The sequence below is a fragment of the Poecilia formosa genome, unplaced genomic scaffold (assembly GCF_000485575.1).
Source record: "Poecilia formosa unplaced genomic scaffold, Poecilia_formosa-5.1.2 Scaffold3, whole genome shotgun sequence".
NCBI lineage: Eukaryota > Metazoa > Chordata > Actinopteri > Cyprinodontiformes > Poeciliidae > Poecilia > Poecilia formosa.
Window position 1 is genome coordinate 377841 of NW_006799942.1, and position 20031 is coordinate 397871.

General features: G+C 38.5%; 1 protein-coding gene across 3 annotated transcripts in view; it reads right to left on the minus strand.

Annotated features, from left to right (window-relative positions):
* cpeb4b (cytoplasmic polyadenylation element binding protein 4b) overlaps nucleotides 1–19429 on the minus strand; it is a 37017-nt gene extending 17588 nt beyond the window's left edge. For all 3 annotated transcript variants that reach the window (XM_016672078.1, XM_007552941.2, XM_007552935.2), the window contains exons 1-2: nucleotides 18932–19429; nucleotides 15233–16470 (exon numbers count right to left, since the gene is read on the minus strand). In XM_016672078.1, coding sequence (XP_016527564.1) covers nucleotides 15233–16420 — 1188 coding nt within the window. In that variant the 5' untranslated portion in view covers nucleotides 16421–16470; nucleotides 18932–19429. The remainder of the gene's footprint in view (nucleotides 1–15232; nucleotides 16471–18931) is intronic.
* Nucleotides 19430–20031: the final 602 nt, after the last annotated feature.

Sequence of the window (20031 nt, forward strand, 5' to 3'; positions counted from 1 at the left end):
TATATATATATTTATTTATTTTTTTATTTTTTTTAATTGCCCTATAGAATGTCACAAAAACTGTCAAAATTGAAACACATCTTGCAAAAACAGTAACTAAATCAGGAAAGATTTTGCTCAAAAATGTATCTGTAGGTTCCCCAACAAGCTAGCGGAGACTGTGTGATCTGCTGCTGCATCCTGTCTGATGTCACCTGCTCTATGATGTGGTCACTGAAATCACTTTAAACCAGTCGAAAAAGTTTACACAATTTAAAGCAAAATGCTCAGTTTTCCTATATGTTTTTTTTTTTTTTTTTTCTATAGACGACAATGTGGGAAATTATCAGAGTCACATCAAAACAAGAAAGAAACTGATCAACATAAAATGGAAGCTAGCAGGAGCAAGAGCCAAGTTTATTGGGCATAAAGTATTACCTGTCTGTATCCAGTCAGGTGTATCTTTATAAACACATGGTAAAGCCTTCACTTTTAAGTGACATATTTTTAGAACATTAAGGCCACTTCTTTAGTTTAAATAGCCTGAGGTGGAGCAACTAATGAAAGAGCAATATTCAGGACAAGATTAAATGTGGTGTCATTTTATGGCTCCTTAAGCTAATATGTTTTCAGGCAAATACAGAAGACGGGTTTTACAAAAAAAAAAAGTGTCAGACTGAAAATTGGTTTCAGAAACTTTGTTATGTTAAATGACTTACATCAGTAATGGGGACAAGTGAAACAATTTAAAATCCTGGCCAGGACATTTTGGGCCGATATCGATATTGGCTGATAGATGATATTTAACCATCTGTCAGTAGAGTGCATATTCCACTCTACTTTGGAAAGTGCAGGAGTGACAAACTTCATGACTTCTCTACTTCGGTTAAACGCCACCATCCTGCACTCCATCATTGTCATATCACCTGACACTTATTGGACCGTTACCGATGTGTCAGAACAAGCCAATACAATATTTGTATTGTATCAGCAATATCTGTATTGTACAAAGCCGATATTTGTATCAGCTTCTTACCAGCTGATACAAATATTGATGTGGATACACACTAACTCACCCACTGAGAATACAAGCAAATATAGTATGATACTTCCTTCTTAGGGTTTTATTGTATTGTCCTGTACAGTTTCAGTTTTGTCATGCCTATATGCCTTGTGATTGGAAAAACAAGGAAAGAAAAACAAGTGGAAAGTATGAAACAAATCTTGACAATAACAACACTGTACAGAGACTGCCACGGTGACTGGTAAAGCTCAGAACTTGCACAAGAGGAATAACCCCAACATACCAGTCAACATAAGTAATATAGATGCACAGCTCCACTTTTCACTTGCAATACTGTAGTTGAGTCTATGCAACTGTCTTGGGATTTTCTAGCATTTATTAAACACCAGGTTAAAATCCTGGAGAACTGCAGCTTAAGTGAGTAAAGAAAGCCTGAGGGTGAAGGCACTGTGGAAAGCAAAGCTCATAGCGTACTCTGTTACCATGAACTCCACAGGGGTTAAATGCTACAGGGTTCAGAAAAACAGACCTACTTCTGTGAACCACATGACCCACGCTCTGCCAAGCAGGCACCTCACTTTTTCATCCCCTCCCTGGAGTTTGGAGCCGCTTCTAAACTCAGAAGCTACTTTATGTGTCTGACGGGTTAAAGAGCGTAGTTACAGTGCCTTGCAGAAGTATTAACACCATCCGAAGTTTTGTAGTTTTACGGTCAAAATCCTTCAGTGTGCTTTTTTAGGATTTGGTGTGATACACAAACAAAGAAACTCATGACTGTAACAAGGAAGGGAAATGATACATGGTTTTCAAAATTTTTATTAGTAAAAATTTGAAAAGTGTGTCGTGAATATGCATTCTGCCACATTTACTCCTAAAATAATTTCAGAGGACTCAATTGATAGTCTTGGTAGTCACTTTTCTAATGAATAGAAAACTTCCATAAAAGAAACTATCTCTGGAAATAATCCCTGGAAATACAATTCCTACTGTGAACCAAGGTGGAAGAATAATGCTGTCAGTATTTGCTATTTTCTAGCAGGGACAAAAAACCTGATAAGAGTTGAAAGTATGATGTGTGGAGCTAATTCAGTTTGTCTCATTGATCAGAGCTGGGATCTGGTAATGACGTCACCCACAAGTTGAGTAAATTTTACAAGTCGCTAACTGCCATTAGCAATACTAACCAATAATGCATTTCTCATTGTTTTATGCATTTAAACATAAACAAATAAATACAAATAAACATTTTACAACACTATGCTGGCCACTGGCCTAACACGCTACAAACTGCATCTAAATTGTTTATTCTGGCAGCTTTCACTACATTCAACATATGTGGCAGTCATATTGCACACTAAAGTTGGGGCTGCTCGGTAAGCTCCGAGTCCAAAGTCCTGGTCAGAATTTCCTCATCCAGGGGACAGTCTTTGTTATACTTCACATCACACTGCATATGCCATCCCCACAGAGGAACATGGAAGTGGCAGCATTATGATGTCAGAATGCTTTGCTTTAGGACGAACAGGAAACCTGATCAAAATCGATATAAAGACAGATGCAGTTAAATACAGGGGAACCCTACAAGAAGTTCAAAGCCAACAAAAGCCTTCAGAGGTGGGACAAAGTTTATCCTCCTGCAGAACAAATATCCTAAATGTACAGCCAGAGCTACAATATAACAGTTAAGATTAAAGTATATTTATATTTTAAAATGGCCCAGTCAAAGTCCAGACCTACAAGAAATCTAATAAAGAATCTGTGGTAAGAATTAAAAGCTAATGTAAAAATGCTCTCTTTTTTTAATCTGACTGAGCCAACGTAAAGGAATGTGTAAAATTCAAAATCTGGAGGGAAAGAAAGCCTGCAAAGGCGTACACTGGAAATTCTTGCAGCTGTAATTACAGCACATGGTCGTTCTAAGAGATTTATTCATAGGGCTAAATACAAAAGTACATTACACTTTTACCATCCATTTTAAGATTATGCACAACCTTGTATTGTTCCCATGAAATTCTAACTCACTAACATGTGTCCCTGTAATGTGACAAAATTAGAAAAAGCTTGGAGGATATGAAAGCAACACACTACAAATGTCTGAAAAACAAACACCCCAACTCGCCGAGCTGTAACCAAAATTTTAGATTTGTACAAGAGCAGATTTCCCACACTAACTGAAAGAACCTGCAAAAACAGAGCTGACATGGTAGAACACACCCAGCGCACAACTCGCTCCCTCAAAACAAACATCAGCACGGGAATACAAGCCAAACTGGGTCTTCTGTTCTCTCATATCCTCCACAGTATCATATGCAAGGCTTGGGCCATTGCTTCAGGTCAAACAAAACAAACATTAAATACAGATCTGCAAAAGAACAGCACCTTACAACTGGAATCAAACCAAATTCCCAAACCACAATAAACAGATACAAGGAAGCTGAAGCAATTCTCGAACACAGCCACCGTCGTTTGAAATAATGCTGCTGTTATATTTGTCCTTGGTGTTTTGAATTCATTCTGTAGCTTTGGTACAATCAGCATGGACTGTGCTCTGCAGCTGGTAAAATTCAGCCCAGAGAAGTAAGGTGAGGGTGATTTATCATCAGATCTGTGAGTCTTGTAACTCAACAACTGGGCAGCTGACCAGCAAAGTGTTTATACATGACAGCTTGAAGGGCATGCACAGATACATTTGAGGACATCTGAAATGAGAAAGACTCAATTTACAAGGCAGTCCGTGTCGTGAGTCCATGAGAAATTGCCCACAGTTAGAAAATGTCATAGGTTTAGCTCATAGTTTGTCATTTGTTGCTACATTGTTCGCTTCGAGCAGAAAAAAAAAAAAAAAAAAGATGTGTTGCAGGATCAATAAACTATCTCACTCTATACCGTCTGTGGCCGGGTATGGGATTTAAACAGAGGCTAAAAGCCATGACACGCCTTTTAATAAGATGAGTCAGCAAAAAACACGGTGCAATAGGGTTCATTTCTACACACTGCAAGACAACAGGCGCATGCTACAATTTATGAATCTTTCACCATGACCTAAAACATACATCCTACGCTGAGCTAACTGTACCTCTGAGATGTACTGAATAATTCATCCTATCTGAAAAAATAAATAAAATGATGGTGAGGTAGTCCACACTAAAAAGGAGATTATCTTTTATGATGACTGGTTGGTGGGAAGTGTCTTATCAGGCCAAATAACAATGAAACTTTGGATACATATACAGGTGCTTATTAACACATTGATGAATATTAATTGTAATCATCCTTATTGTGATGTAGGAACATTTTTCTTTTTAGGTGAAAGCACTATACTGCCATGAGTTGTGGTTGGTGGTGGTGAGGATGAGCGCAGGGACCCAGCTTGAGACGAAGATGATTAATTTAATGAAGAGAATAGCTCAAAAACAGTCCAGATCTCAGGCAGCACGGCAGAGCGGAAACACAGAGGCTCAGCACCGGTAGCAACTGAATTAAACAAAGACTGGCGCGACGAGCTAATGGCGACACAGGACTAAACAGTTCAACTGTGCCGGCAGACGAACTATCATAGACAAGGACCCGACAAGAGACAAAGACAACAGGTGGGTTTAAATACACAGGGAGGGTAATCAGGTAACCAGACACACCTGGGAAGCAATCAATGGGGAAGGCACAGAGACAACAGAGACTCACAGTACAAAAACTGAACACAGAAAACCCCTTAAAAATAAATACACAGAAACGCGGATCATGACATATACTACTTTCACCTGTACACTCATACATTTAGAGACACGGAGGGAAGAAAGGATATCCTACTTCTTTTAGGTAATTTCTTTGACTGAAATAAAAAGGCACTGACGGTACAATACAGAAATTCTTAAGTTAAATTTAATACCTTTTATAGCCCTGTGGACTCCCTGTAGAAAATTTACAAACCTGGGCAATGCTCCCAAAACATTTAAAATTACCAGCACTGCAAAAAAGTTTATGCATTGATAAGCTGTTTGGCAAAACTTTGACCTACTGCTTTGCTGGAAATAGATTTACATTGTATTATTTTTAATAGAAATGTGTATTTGATAGTTAAATCTTATCAACTGTGAAAGTTCTCAAGTGGAGTGACTTCAGATTTTAGCAGTAGTAGGATTTCTCTTTTTTTGGCAAAAGACTACAAGCCATTTCTACAGCTAGCATTAGATATCTGTGTTGGTTTTGGTTGTATTTAACCAGAATGCCCTGCTCTTTAATCCGCTTCCAAACTTTGGAGCGGTCTCCAGTCCACTTGGCGTTCATTCCAACCAAACCCAGATCAAGGTTTTTAGGCGGATCACACTTCGCTTTTTTGGTCTGCATCAGAGTTTGATTGTGTATTCACACCTCTCCGAAAAAAGAAATGGACTTCCTGAGCAAACAACTAAACAGACCAAACAGGGCTGGTGTGATATGAATGCAGCCAAAGATTAAATTTACTAGTTAAAACACTTCAGAAGTCTACTGGATGTATTGGATCTAATTAATGTAAATAATTAAGAGAGCTAAAAAGAAATATATGCCACACTTGTATGCATTTGTGGCATGCATCACAATATCTGTGCTCCATCATATCAAATCCCAATAACATACAAAGTCTGTTGACATGACGTCATGAATTGTGAAAAAGTATAAAGAGTACAGGTCTTTTGCAATGACCCCATGTGTACTGTAAAGTATGACATATTCGTGAAGAGACCAGCATACCGTTTTACCATAGCACCTTCAGAATTTAGGCACTCTGCACCACAGAGTCCAGACTTGCTAATTTTACATGTTATTCATCATCAGCAGCTGACAAGTCAGGCACCTGTTAAAATCTAGCAAAATGTTCTCCGAATTAAAATGCGTTAAAGCTGCTTCTGTTTAATTAAAAAGAGAATAAGAGGTTGGAATTTAAACCCCGATAAGAATTTTTGCAACATCAAGTATAAATATTTCATCAGATTTACACTGTGTGGCGTAGCACAGATAGATATAATGCAAGAGGAAGCATTTTTTATGCTTGTTACCTGACAGGTAATGAAGAATGAAAATTCTGGATCTAAATGAGATTCAAGGATTTTATAGTCAAGAGGTAGTTTGAATCACTACCTCTTGTAGTGATTAAGTGATTAAGTTGGAAATTTTAACCTCCGGTCACTTATAAAAAGGCAACAACAAGAGAAAGGAAACCAAAAATGAAAAAGGAAGGCAAGCAAAGCATTGTAAAAAGAACAGAAAGGAGGGCAGGAAAGGGAAGCAGATTGCGCTTTTGATGCCATTTCTCCTTGTCGAATATTTCAAAGACCCATAATGACACAAAATACTCCCAACTGTCAAAACCAACCAATTGCTCAGTGTTGGCTGAACAGCTCAATAGTGTGTGCATGAGTGAATTTAGGGCAGTTTTAACAGGAGTGGCTAAGTTACAGCAGTATTTGTTCAGCTCTAGGATTAGTTCAACCTTAACTGACTCCTGGTAGGAGCGACGCTTTGCTTAGCCTTCTTCCTTTATCAAAACACGTGGAGAAAACCATAGGCTTGGGACTAATTAGGAGTCCAGCACAGACACGCATGTGCAGAGAGATGCTCTGTCTTCCTGTTTTCAAGCGTCTGCCAGGGGTGTGAAGAGGCTACAATGAGGCTTTAAAGAGCAGAGTTGGGCAGCTTAGACCACTCAGTTGGAAACACAAGGTACAGATGACATTTGCAAGCTTGCTATTGTGCTGCTCAAAATATTCTGTAGTTTGGCAAGCACATATCACACAATTACTTTTGTTTTCACAAACATCCATTAGTTTCCATTTTAGTTTGTTACTATCATATAATAACCATATGCATAAGAACATTTGCAGGTGAAGAGCTAAATCACCTTGGAATGAAGAGAGAGAAAGAAAAGAAAACAGCAAAGGTTTTGCATGTGAAGCTGTCTGTGGTTTCTGTTCTGTTTAGAGTCAATTCCCTCTGGAAAAACAACCATAGAGAAGTGAAAAGATGGAAAGTACACTTTGTAGTAATACTTGGGGTGTAACTATAGACACAGTTGCATATACCCAAACTGGATCCAAAATTGGGTGCAGTATAACAGCAAAAAGAAACCAATGTAAATGAATAGTAGGTTCTTTTTTTATTCTTTCAAACAGAAAGTAACCCTAGAAGCAGATGCAGATGAAATGAGCTCAGTTACTGATATGTTAGGAGGCTGAAAGCAGTAGGTTGTGTACATCAACGCAGGATGTGTTAAAATAAAAAAAAGGAAAAAGAAATTCTTAACGTATGCATCCCTCCTTGTCGAATATTTCAAAGACCCATAATGACACAAAATACTCCCAACTCTCAAAACCAACCAATTGCTCAGTGTTGGCTGAAAAGCTCAATAGTGTGTGCATGAGTGAATTTAGGGCAGTTTTAACAGGAATGGCTAAGTTACAGCAGTATTTGTTCAACTCTAAGTTTAGCGCTGAACAAATACTCTAATCATTTAGAGTATGATTAGAGTGTCATACTCTAATATGATACTCTACTCAAAACTCGCACAAAACCCCGACAACAAATTCTCTAAAGTATGCATCCCTCCTACACGTTACCTTACAGACCTAGTATCTCATTGGACATTTCTGTTACAAATTTCAATTCAGTTTAGTATGAAGTATTAAAGCAAATTTTTATTAATTTCTATCTAGCTAAATAATGTCCAACAAGATACATGTTAAGTTTATTTAAGTTCAAACTGGAAAATTTTTTTAAAAATGAGTGATTTTTTTATTAATTTGGCCAAAACGTCTTTCTGGCAGGATTGTCTTGAATTTAACCACTTGCATATTTCCAACAACTCACTGGCTTCAGTGCCGCTGCTGAATACAAACATCCCCGTGGCATGATTCTGTCACCACCATGTTTCACAGTATGAATCGTGTTCTACTTTCCACGCTTCTATCAAGGCCACGTATGGCCGACAGATGATCATTGCTTAAGCAAGCATATGAATTCATATGTGCCATTTAAAAAATATTTTTTAAAAACTAAAAAGGGTGATGTTTCAATTAATTTGGCCTGGATTTCATGTTAAATAAAATGCAGTATAGCTAAACGCTATAAAATGTTGGCTTGGTGCTATTTGTTAAGAACTTTGATTCCATTGGGTGTTATTGTTGGCAATTACTAAAATATCAGGTACACCAAATCTCCTGATGGCAACTACAAACTAGTCAGCAAAAATTGCAACTGATGGAAAGGACATGAATTAAATATGCTATCAGCTTGCTATAAGCATGTTGTTATATGACCTTTGCACTTACAGTATCTTTGGCATCTGTCCCTAAAATGTGTACTGTTCATTTAAAACAAGCAGGAAGGTCTTCAAGGTCCTGTTTCTCATCATCACCACTCATCCTTACATTTCTTTGGAATGGAGTACTTTACATAGTAACTTACCCATTCTGCTTTGGCAATATTTTTAGAAAAATGCACACTCAGTCCTTATTGGTTATTTGACTGACTCATCTTCCATCTGAATGGTTGTCCCCATTGTGCCATGATGGTCAGATGGATCTCATCACACGTCTACACAATATTAATGTTTTTTTTTATTCTGCATTTGATCCAGCAAAAAAATAAACTTTGAACCGTAGTCAACTATATTTCCCCACTTTTCTACTCACTGTGTAAAATCAATTAAATTTATACAAAGATTGATGTGTTTCCTGGGAAATTTTTAAATACCACAGGGGCAAGCAATGTCATTTTCAAAAATATATATTTTATTCACATAAAGCATATGCACTGAACTGAGGAGAGAGTTTAATAATGTCCTTTTATATGTTGGAAGGTTTCTGAGCTGCACAAACAGTGAGAGGGGAACAGTAACCAACAGTAATGCAGGTGGCTTACTGAGACAATATCCTGGCCTGGCTCACTTTCCTTCAAGCCCTGCAGGTCTTGACCTGGTCACAAGCCAAATTTCAGTCCAAATCAGCCCAGTGTGTGCACCTGACATAACAGCAGGTCGAACAGGTGAGGATTCAGGGGAGAAGCAACATGAAAGAGAAGCTAAACCAAACTATATGGAAGTAAAAATGTTTGGTTAAAAAGCACATACTGGTTGAACAGGGCATTAGCAGTAGCTCGGCTGGATACAGGCCCATTCTGAGTATTACACTGTGCTAATATTTGAAAGCTTCAGTGGTGCAGGGAAACGTTCCACACACTACAGTGCTTCAAACAACTTTAAAATAGTGTTTTTTTCATTTACTATTGTACAAAAATCCAAGGCATGAGGCAAACAAAGAGGTTTGATCCTTGCAGTTACCCATTATAAAGCTCCGTTTTCTAAAGAAAACCCATTCCAAATGAACAATCCAAAACAGCTCTGTAAAAACCTATCGATCTGAAAACATGCAATCAAGCAGCAGAGTGAGACTGTAGTTTCAGTAAGCTTAGAAAGGCCAAACAATGACGAGTGTAAAGCAAAAGCCGTTGATCCCTCATCTGCCGCGTCGGTGCTAAAATGGGAAGTATGTGAAGCAGTTGGAGAGCTTACAGTGGGAAAGTGTGACATCGGTTCCTCATGGGGACCGTTTAGTTCACAAACTGTTGTCCTGTTTAATTTACTAAAACCTGGGAGCTTGTGTTGCATTTTGTAATCTGGACTAAAAACATGTACAGAAAGGATGTTTTTTAAAAATAAAACAAGAAAACTTCAGATCTTATTGAAAATTAAACTAAATTGAAGGGAATAAAATAAATTGTCCAAAGCTGATTCTGATGGAACTTATGAGATACGTTGTCATCTATTTTTTAAGATATTGCTTTAAATATTAGCTATAACAGGGTTTATCTGAGTTTTAGTAAACTAAACTTGGATTTAAATGTAAAACCAACATAAATTATGAAAAATAACTTAACATATCTAACATAAACAAGTTAAATACAATTGAAAACATAAATTAGTATTTTTAAGCTCTGGCATGTGATTTGCGTGTTTTTATACAAAGGTTACCCAACTTCAACACCTCTCAAAAGCATGCCGTATGCGCCGTAAGAGTAATATTGGGTTTCTAGGAACCATTAAAATGCCTGTTTTTCAGGTAGAATTCTTTAAAAAATTTAATCTTCAATGATGAACGAGTCAGTTGTGGATAATAGAAGAATGCTTGGATTTTAATCAAGCAAAAAACATTCAACTTAAAGTCAGTAATCCGGTTTTAGGAGCAAGTTTCTCAGGTTTCTAGTAAAGAGTGACAGTTTGGGGATATTTGTCTCTCCACAAAACGTAATGCTTCCCTGTATCATATGGTAGTTATGCATCGATCAAATGTTTTCCAACCGGTACAGTTCAGCAGTTTTCCTTGTGGTCTGATTGCCAATTTCAGTTTTGATCCTTAACACAAAGAAGAGAAATTATACACATTTTTTTAATACAGCATTTTAACTCATGCTAACCTTTGGCTGATTTTTTTGTATTTTTTTTGTATTTTTTTTTTTATTAAACTTAAAAAAAGAAACACACACTGTAAGGTTAGTGTATGTGTTTATATAGAACAATAAATATTGGGAGACCTGAGTTTTAATGAAATATTCAAGATTCCCAGAATTTAAATCAATCAAGGATAACAGTCCTATTCCAGTCTATGGCAGACTGACTGGAGCTTCTCTGTCAACACGGTTTGTAGCTCTGCCTGAATTCATCAGCAAATGTTACCCGTGTGTTTATCAGAAATAAAATTCATGAATCTAGAAGAAAGAAAGGGAGAAGCAAAAACTGAACAGTCATTTAATCACTTTAAGACATAAGTATAAATGTAACATATGACTTAGTAGTTATGACTTACTACATAAGAGTTTGTCATTTAGCAATAGTTTCTATAGTAACAGCTTTAACACTGCAACAGAATAAATTTGCCCCGACAAATAAAACACTCTGAAACTGAGTTATGTAACAACATTCTAACATCTAATATTCTTCCACAAAGGTAATCGCTATCAAGATTAAAGCTTAGTGGGATTAAGTTTTTCTTTCTAAAGGATTCAAAATAAATGAACCCCGGCAGTACTAATGTTTAGCTGGAACAACATTCTCCATAATTTCTACTGGCAAACAATAGAAACTCCAGAGGAAGCATTCACAGCTACATCTAGCTGTTGCCAATCTGCATAATGAGATCAGAGGTTTTGATGTGCAGAAAAAACAAAGGAAATATAAATAATAAAATCTGAATGCCTGGTAAGTTACACTGGCAAAATAAGTTTGAAATATTTATAACAAGTCTAGTAGCAGCCATCTTAGTATTTCCTTTAGATCTGTTTAAGGCTGGTAAACAAATAAGCCAAAGATAACTCCCAGTGGGCCACAAAAGAAAGTTCCGATGGCAAGAATAACAGCAAATATTAATTTTTTTGGGAAAATCAATAATGATTTGTGTTTTGGAACCTCCGAGGAGTAAAATGTGACCTATGTGTCGTTGCCTGGGAAACTGCCGGAGTTATCCGAGCAGCACTGCCATCAGATTCCCTTTTAATTACTGCTTCCCTAAAGTACAAGTTATCAGATGAAGGTCAGTTAAGCATGAGCGTGCCAGTGCCTGGGAAAAAATGAAAAGGGCTGAGTATACAACAAAACACATTAAAAGAAATAGAGATTGGTTGGTCATCTGAAAGTACAGCTGAAGATGGGAAGGAAGAGATGGACAAGATCAACTTCAGGGAATTTACCACCCAAAAAGACAGCTAAGATCCCTGCTCCGTTCATACCGGGGAGGATTGCGGCTAGCAATGAAGACAAATTCTAAAACTAAGTATGGAACCACAAGAGATCCGAGAACACCAGTGTGTTGGACACTTTGTTCCAAGTCTATTACCAAACAAATCCTGAATACAAATATGAACAACAGACCACCTGCTGCACCATCTGACCAAAACAGACAGCGACAACAAGCCACCTTCTTAGATTAAGCCATTTTTTTAAGTCTTGCAACTTGTTGATCATTTTAATTGTAAAATTGTCTAGTTGTTTTTGTCAAATAGGTTGCATTTACATAACTCTCTCCTTCACACAGAAAAGCCATTCACAGCCCCATGCCCAATCTGCCCTTACAGAGTCAAGATGCCAGGAGGACAATGCTACTTTCAGCCACACATAACAAGCTGCAGCTACAGCCACACAGTCCCTTACTGGGATTTGGTGTTAGACCAACACAAAACAGTGTATAATTGTGAATTGAAAGGAAAGCTATAAAAAATGTTCACATGTTTTGCAGCATGCCTGTGTATTCAGCACCCCTGAGTAAATACTTTGTAATACTGGTCAGGACTATTTAAATCTGTTGGATAGCATTTATCTTAAATTAGATTCTCAATTAGATATGGATGTTCATGGAGGCAGATTAACATGTGGAGTAAACCATTCTGTTATAGCTTTGGCTGTGTGTTGCAGGTTGTCATCAAGCTAGAAGATAAAGCTTTTTTGTTTCACAACAGATTTTCTACCAGGATTTCCCTGTCTTTTGCTCCACCCATCTTCCAATCAAGTCTGACCAGCTTCCCCTGAAAGCTGGCCCTGCTGAAGAAAAGCATCCACCCAAAGGATGCTGATGTCAGAAGGGTTAGGTGTGTTTGGAGGGATGTGCAGTGTGTGTTTAGTCACAAAAGATTTCTGCATGCAGGCCATGAAGTTCACTTTCTTCTCACCTGGCCAGACCAGCCATCTTTCAGAAGTCTGCTGTGTAGACATCTGAAAGTCTACCAGAAACAAGTCTAATCAACATGGGTTTTTTTCTATTATCTATCAGATTTTTGGAATTAAACTACCAGGATTGTATTTTAACTCCAAAAATCCCACCTGAGCAGAAATCCACTGCTTTCAGCTGGTCAGTGGATTTCTGTAACTTGCCAATGTAGGTTGATAGCAATATCTTCTTGGTTGCAGTTGGCTTCAGGAAATGGGTGAAACATTGCTCCATCTCTTGTTTAAAGATTGGGAATACTGTTTTATCACCTAATCCTTCTGAAAATCTTTCCAGAAATGATTGCATTCCTTAGTCTTTATCCTGATGTTTGTTCACTAACGTTCTCTAACCGAGGACTTCATAAGTGTATTTTCTTATCAGGTGATTTCTTGTTTTAAAGGATACTCCCACATTGTGTTGAGCGTCGTTTGCCTTCGCCTTCCAGTATGTTACTTTGTGCATACAACACATACTTCTGCCCAAGATAAATTGTAATTTTTGGTTGTAACTTGACAAAATGTGAAAATAAATAAATGAATAAATAAAAAAAAGTAAAAATCAAGAAGTATAAATACTTTAGCCAGAGTTATCCGAGCTAAAGTGTTATATGTACTTTGAAAATTATGTCAGCAATAAAAGGATTCAAGAAACTGAATCATGACTTTGAGTAAAATTACATTTTGGATGAAAAAGAGCAGGATGCTAATTCTGTATTTTGATATTGATTTAGACAAGAAGACTTGTGATGAGGTTGAAAGGAAGTTATTTCAGCTACACAAACATAATTGTACTTTATATATAGTGGTATTAATTAGTTCAAACAGATGGTCATGATGTTCTCTTTTTCTCTGATATTTATGTCCCTGACTGCAGTGAAGTGGACACACTTAAAGTGTGACAACATTTTAATCATTATGTAATGCAATACAGTAACTTCTTCCTTCTGCTTGCATAAAACAAAACAAGACCAATACTTTCCTTTTTTTTTTTTACTAAAAATGTGTCTAAAATGCTTTAACAACCACAAGAAAGATTTTAGCTATCAACGTCAAACTTGGTTTCCAAAAATGTACTGCTAAACCTGAAGCCCACCAACAAAGATTACTTACTGTTTACAGTAGCTGTCTGACTGTTAGATTGTTGATTTAGGTTTACAATGTAACTACACAAACAGTCAAGGCAAGTTAAGACATCTCAGAACAAAGTCCTTCCATTTTAACCTGTGGAACCCTGTGACTGACTGATTGCAAATGGAGAAAAATTAACAAAATAGTTAGGAAGGTCTGAGTTGTTAAAAACTAAGTTGACTTAATTTGGAACCAGCATGCTGACAGAATACAGATACAGCCTTGCAAAACAGTTGATCCATAACCCTCAAAATATTTCACCAATGATGACCCGAGCAACATTTGACCAGCAGGTATTCTATGAGCAAGTAAATGAAGGAACAGACTACTGACGTCCCAGAAAAGGTTTTGAAAATGACAGTAAGCTCAAATAAATATTTGCTCCTACCCAGACATGTTAAATAAATTCTGAGTGCACAACATATTATGTTCATGTAGTAGTTTCAGAATTTCACATAAACAATATGAAAGTGCATCGTTCCTTGAAACAACAGTTCAGGTCAGTGTTTGTGGTGAAAGGGATATTTCTAATCATATTTTGGGCCACTTTGTAACCACTACAGCATTGTTTTAACTCTTATTGTTGCTGACCATATCCATCTTCTGATGGACACTTTCAGCAGGATAATCCAGCAGCACATCACAAAGATCACCTTATCTTGTTGAACTGTTTTTGGTTTAAGTCATACAATGAATTTACAGTACACTCATGGCCTTCAGAGTCACAAGATCTCAATACAACAGAGTCTGAAAGACTCAGTGGTATGAGTTTTTCATGAAGGATGTGTAGAGGATAAATCTGCAGCAACTGTTAATAGTGGTATTGATGAATAATATTATTTCTTGTGGATTTCTATCTCCATGCTTATCCTAACTTCCTCCAAATGATGTGGGCCATTTTATTGTCTGAGGATAAGTATTATGTTTGCAACTACAACAGATTGAAACCCTTTACGTCAAAGAAGCAACTAACCAGGCAGGCTCATGAAGATAATTTAGTTTCATTCAGATTATCTTGGTAATTTCCGACCGTTTTCACTGAAGCCGTTCTCCGTCTCTTCATTCCTAGCTGCCTTTTCCATTTCCCATTCCCCATCTTTTGACTAAATCAAATGCACCCCTCACCCATCCTCCTCCCAGCATTGCCTCCCCTTCCTCCTTCCACCAACGTGGCACACGCCACTGCAGTGATATATCCATGTGACTCACCACAAGGGACATTCAACTGTGAAAGTGCAGAGTCCAGTGACAGCTTTTACACAGTAACAAGCAAATTGTGCAAATCCATGCCACCCCCCATTTCTAAAAATAGCAGCAGTGCCATAGTGGTAGCTTAGAAGAATATTGTTTGGTGAAATTATCACAAGAAAACTGACCTGAAAAGGGAAAATGTTATCACGACCTACTCCATCATCCATCCATGACTTTGGGTTGAAGCCGGCGGGACTGTTTCTGGGGTACTTCTGGGATGCCACGTGGTTGTTAGGGAAGGTCTTCTTCAGTGGAGAGATGGAATTGATGGGAGTCATCCCTCCATTAAGCCCACGACGATAATCTCGGCCCTGAGATCCTCCCCAGCCGCCGCCTCCACTTCCGTAGCCTCCTCCAGGACTCCAAGAGGTGGAGGAGCCAGGGGATGGAGAGGGGCTCTGGTAGCTGGCCGGACCCCAGGGGGATGGGGGCTTGTTCAAGCTGTTGGACAAATGCGGCAACTGGTTGAAAGCCGGATTCCTGTGCGAGAAGGGTGGTGGTGGGTGGGGGGAGGCTGGGGAGCGTCGGTGCTGCTGGTGTTGGTTGTGGGGGTGTTGGAAATGGGGGTGAGGCGGCGGGGCAGGGTGGTGCTGGGACAAGGCCGGAGCCGGTCCAATTTGGGGTGAGAAGTTTCCCCCAAACCCCGGGCTGACGTGGTGTGAGAAGTTCTGGAACAGCAGAGGCCCGTTGTTAGCAGAGGCTGGGTTAAAAAAGCTGACGTCCTCGTTGATGATTGTTGATGGTGCAGGTGGGATGGCAGCTGACCAGTTGTTAAAGCCAGTAAGGGATGACGAGGTTGTGCTCGACTGTACCGGGCCTGTTCCACCTAGACCAGATGTCTCTTGATAATCAAATCCAGTCAGGACAGGTGACTCAAGACGAAGCTGCTTCTCTTTTCCGTTGCTGCCCTCTGACGTGCCGTTCTCTGTCTTGACTTCCTCTGATCGGGATTTTTCCAGTTCTGCAATTATCCCGCCACCGCTCCCAGTCTCCTGGTGACCCCCAGGAGATAACTGCTGCTGTTTTTCTTGAGTTTCTTGCATTTCCTGTTGCTGCTGTGCTTTGGGCTTCTCTGCGCCCCCGAGGATTTCGTCTTGCACACTGTTGTGGGTGGCAGAGGTAGGGAAGAGCCAGGGAGAACCTCCCGTAGTGCCATTCCCTGTGGCTGTAGTGCTGTTTATGAAAGCAGCGGGGCTCTGAGACACATTCTGGTGGTGGTGCTGGGGCTGCAAATGCGGGTGGATTCGGACCGGGAAAGCAGACTTGTTGCCAGTGTTGTTTTGAACTAGGACTCCGAACCCGTAATCCCCCATTTGTTCTCTCCCCCCAGAACAAATGCTATTCTGCGATCTCTTTGGTCAGACTGTGAAAAAAGCAAACAGAAAGGCATGCAGGTTAGCACTCAGTCCTTCATTGCCCAATATATCAAGGGATCTAGGATTCACAACTGGTGATTCCACATCATCACATAAAAGGTTTTCTTTTTTTGCTTTTGGGTTCATAATTCAGAAGTGGCAGCCTAACTTAAGTAATATAATATTGGATATTGCTTCTCTTTCAGATAAGATGGTGAGAAGAATATCTTGCCTAAAAAATTTTGCACTATCGATTAAAATCTGAGGTTAGCTTCCCCTGCTTCAAAATGGGTCTATATATAAACACCTACATCTTTCAGCTTCCTGGCTCATTACTCAAACAGAAATTCTGAATTGACTTTATTGTGTCCAAAAATATGATGACATATGATCTCTTTTCCGACACAAAAGAAGTGTCCCAAGTCACTTGGAGCTGTAAAAATGAAAAAATAAATAAATAAATAAATAAAAAATAAATAAAATCTTTTCAGTTTCATAAAAACATGCTTTCTACCAAAATCGACTTACATTAATGTCAGTTGTTCAGTGGAATCAATCAGTTTTCAGGTTCATTGGTCAATCAGTCTGAAACTCAAATATCCAATGTCTTTTTTTCTTATAAATGAATACATCAGAAGTAGGTACTACCAGGAGGCACAAGTCTTGCAGTGATAAGGGTGTCAAAATTAGCTATTTTGAGAAAAAGTTAAGTAACATGTGAACGTGTTATTTGTGTACCTCAACACATGAAAAAGTCATACTGCTAACAGTAATTAGAACTGTACCAATTAGGAAAACCAAGCCTGGTCATGACGACATCTCTACTCCAATTTTCAAGACATATCAAGTCAATATTAAACTGTGGATGACATCAAAACTTTCTTCAGATAACAGGAAGGCTTTGTTTTGTTCATTTGAGCTTTTGGAACTGGATTTAGAAATGTTGGTACCCTTTTCAAAAGCTAATAGTAAAGGTAAGAATCTACTTTCTCCAGAGAAAATACACACAAAAGGACTAATTTTAGAAATATTGGTTGTATTTATTGTTAATTTAAAGGCAGCTATGAAGACATAATTTTCTAAACTGCTAAAGTCAGTTGTCAACTATGTCATCATTTTGTTTGTGTAATAAAAGATTATTAAAAATTGGTTTTCCTGAGAATGCCTTTTCATGCACCCAAAGTGAAGTCAACTTTGTTCCAGCATAAATAATTAGTGATCAGAAATGCCAGAAAGGCTATGAAATGATTTGAATGCTATTCTCATATCATCCCATATATTGCCAAAGTTCCAAACAATGGCAAGATGATACAGTGCTCATATAAATCTAAGCTGTAGAAACTAATTGTTTGGTTTTTTTTTTGTTTTTTTTATTTATTTATTATTATTTTTTTTGTAATAAACAGGGCATATGTTGCAAAGGATAAAAGATAGTTAAATAGTGGAAATTGACAGCATGTACAAATTATAAAGGGGATATTTTATTTCCTCTTGCAAGACTACTTCAATAACATCAGATGGTATGGTTGTTAAAAACAGAATTTAAAAATTTTGTATTAAGCAAGACATTTTAAAATGACATCACGGCTAATAAACTAGGAACACTACTCCAAGATGCAAGATCCTGAATTAGTATATTGATATTTAGACTTTTAAAGAAAAATCAGCAGGTCAAAGGTTTCACAAAAATTGGGAGTCTACCAAAAATGTTCTATTTAATGAATCCCTGTAGCAGTCGCAAACAGATTTAGAAGTGGCATTTTATTATACAAGTGCTAAATACATTTATATGCATTCTGTAAGTATAGTCAATAGTAGCGGTTATTTAAATTTAATTATGAACACCTAATAATAAACCATGATCATATGAGCTGACCCTTAATACAACCGAGGAAAAAAACAAGTCAACGTTCCATCTTTAGCTAATTATAACCCCGTGACGTTGCCAGTTTGTAAGAGCCCAGCTGAGCTCCAGTCAGCCTCCCGTAAAACCAGAAACACTGCTGTGTCGAGAACAGGCAGCAGAAAGAGGAGGAGGTTTTCAGAAAGGCAAATTAGCTGACAGGCATTGAACTACAAACAGCACGACAACGACACGAACACACAAACGTAATCAATCGGACAATGTTTAAAATATGACCACTTAACCGCCTTAACGTTTGGGAATAAAACAGTCGACCTTGCTTTGACAGCTGTCAGCAGGAAACACTATGATCAAATTAAATCGAAGATAAGTTTCAGTTTGGGAACAACGTTTCACATCTAACCAGAAAATATGTATTTTTCATTTTTTTGTCCTTATACTCCTGCGACAGTCGTTGACATACAGCCAGTTATAATTTATAAAGGTGACCAGGGAAGTTTTTTTATCCGTTGCTAACATTAGCAAGCTAGCTATTAACGGCTGTTAGCACAGATGCTAGCTCGCTGGACAGGCTGTGTATGCGGGCGAGTAAAAATCATTTTCACCTTCTGATCACCCCCTTCGACCTCGGAGATGCCTTTTTGTCGAGCTCCTTTGCTTCGGGCTGACAGCGAGAAGATGTCCTTGAAGCGATGAGTGCGGCAGGCAAAGCTTTTCAGAGGCGATTTAATAGCTGACTCGTACAGTGCAGTCGGTCAGCTTTTTTTTTCTCTCTCTCTCTCTCTCTCTCTCTCTCTCCCTTCTCCTGACGTGTCCTGCCTCTCAATGACACAGCTCTCTATCTGCTGCCTCTGATCTGGACTCGATCATCGAATAGCTTTGTTAATGTGGCAGCTGAGCAGGGTTCCCTTTTGAGCCTTATTCGATCGGTTTCATTGTCCGTTTGACTTGGGGTTATTTTTTGCTTGCTGTCTTTCCTACAGAGCCAGCCGATCCTTGTGTGTGTTTCTTGGCTGCCCCTCTCTCCTGGAACCGACCGTGGCCGAATGACAGCGAGAGATCAGCCGAGGCACGCTTCCGCTTCAAGGACCGCCCAAACCACCGTGGCTCCGCCTCCAAGGAGGCACACCTCGATACGCGATTGGACCGGCTAGTCAGTGATCTCGCCCAGTTTTTTCATCCTTTAGCAGTCATGCACCAGTAACAGACCCATAATATCAATATGTACTGCCCACGGAGGTCAGGAAGACAGAAAAAGACTCCTCCCACCTTTCTCGATGCGGCCGGTAGCAGGTCGTGAGAAAAATGAGTACCCCCGGCCCACTTCCCTTTTAGAAGGATGGAAAGAAAATGAGAATCTCTTTAACCAGGCTTTATCTTTCATCTAATGCTCCTTTGTTGTAAAAGATGGAAGTTAAATAACACGGATTTATATGCAATGCATGCATGATTTTTTATTTATCTTTCAAAATATCTTCTTTCTGTAGCCCAACGCTCTAAACATAATCATCTTTACATTATGGTTCTCACAGCGCCATACAGATTGCTCTTCTCTGCCTTTTTTGTCAGGCTCTATCCTAATTTTCCGATGTTGAATAAAAGATAAGATAAGATAAGATAAAATAAGATAAGATAAGATAAGATAAGATAAGATAAGATAAGATAAGATAAGATAAGATAAGATAAGATAAGATAAGATAAAGAA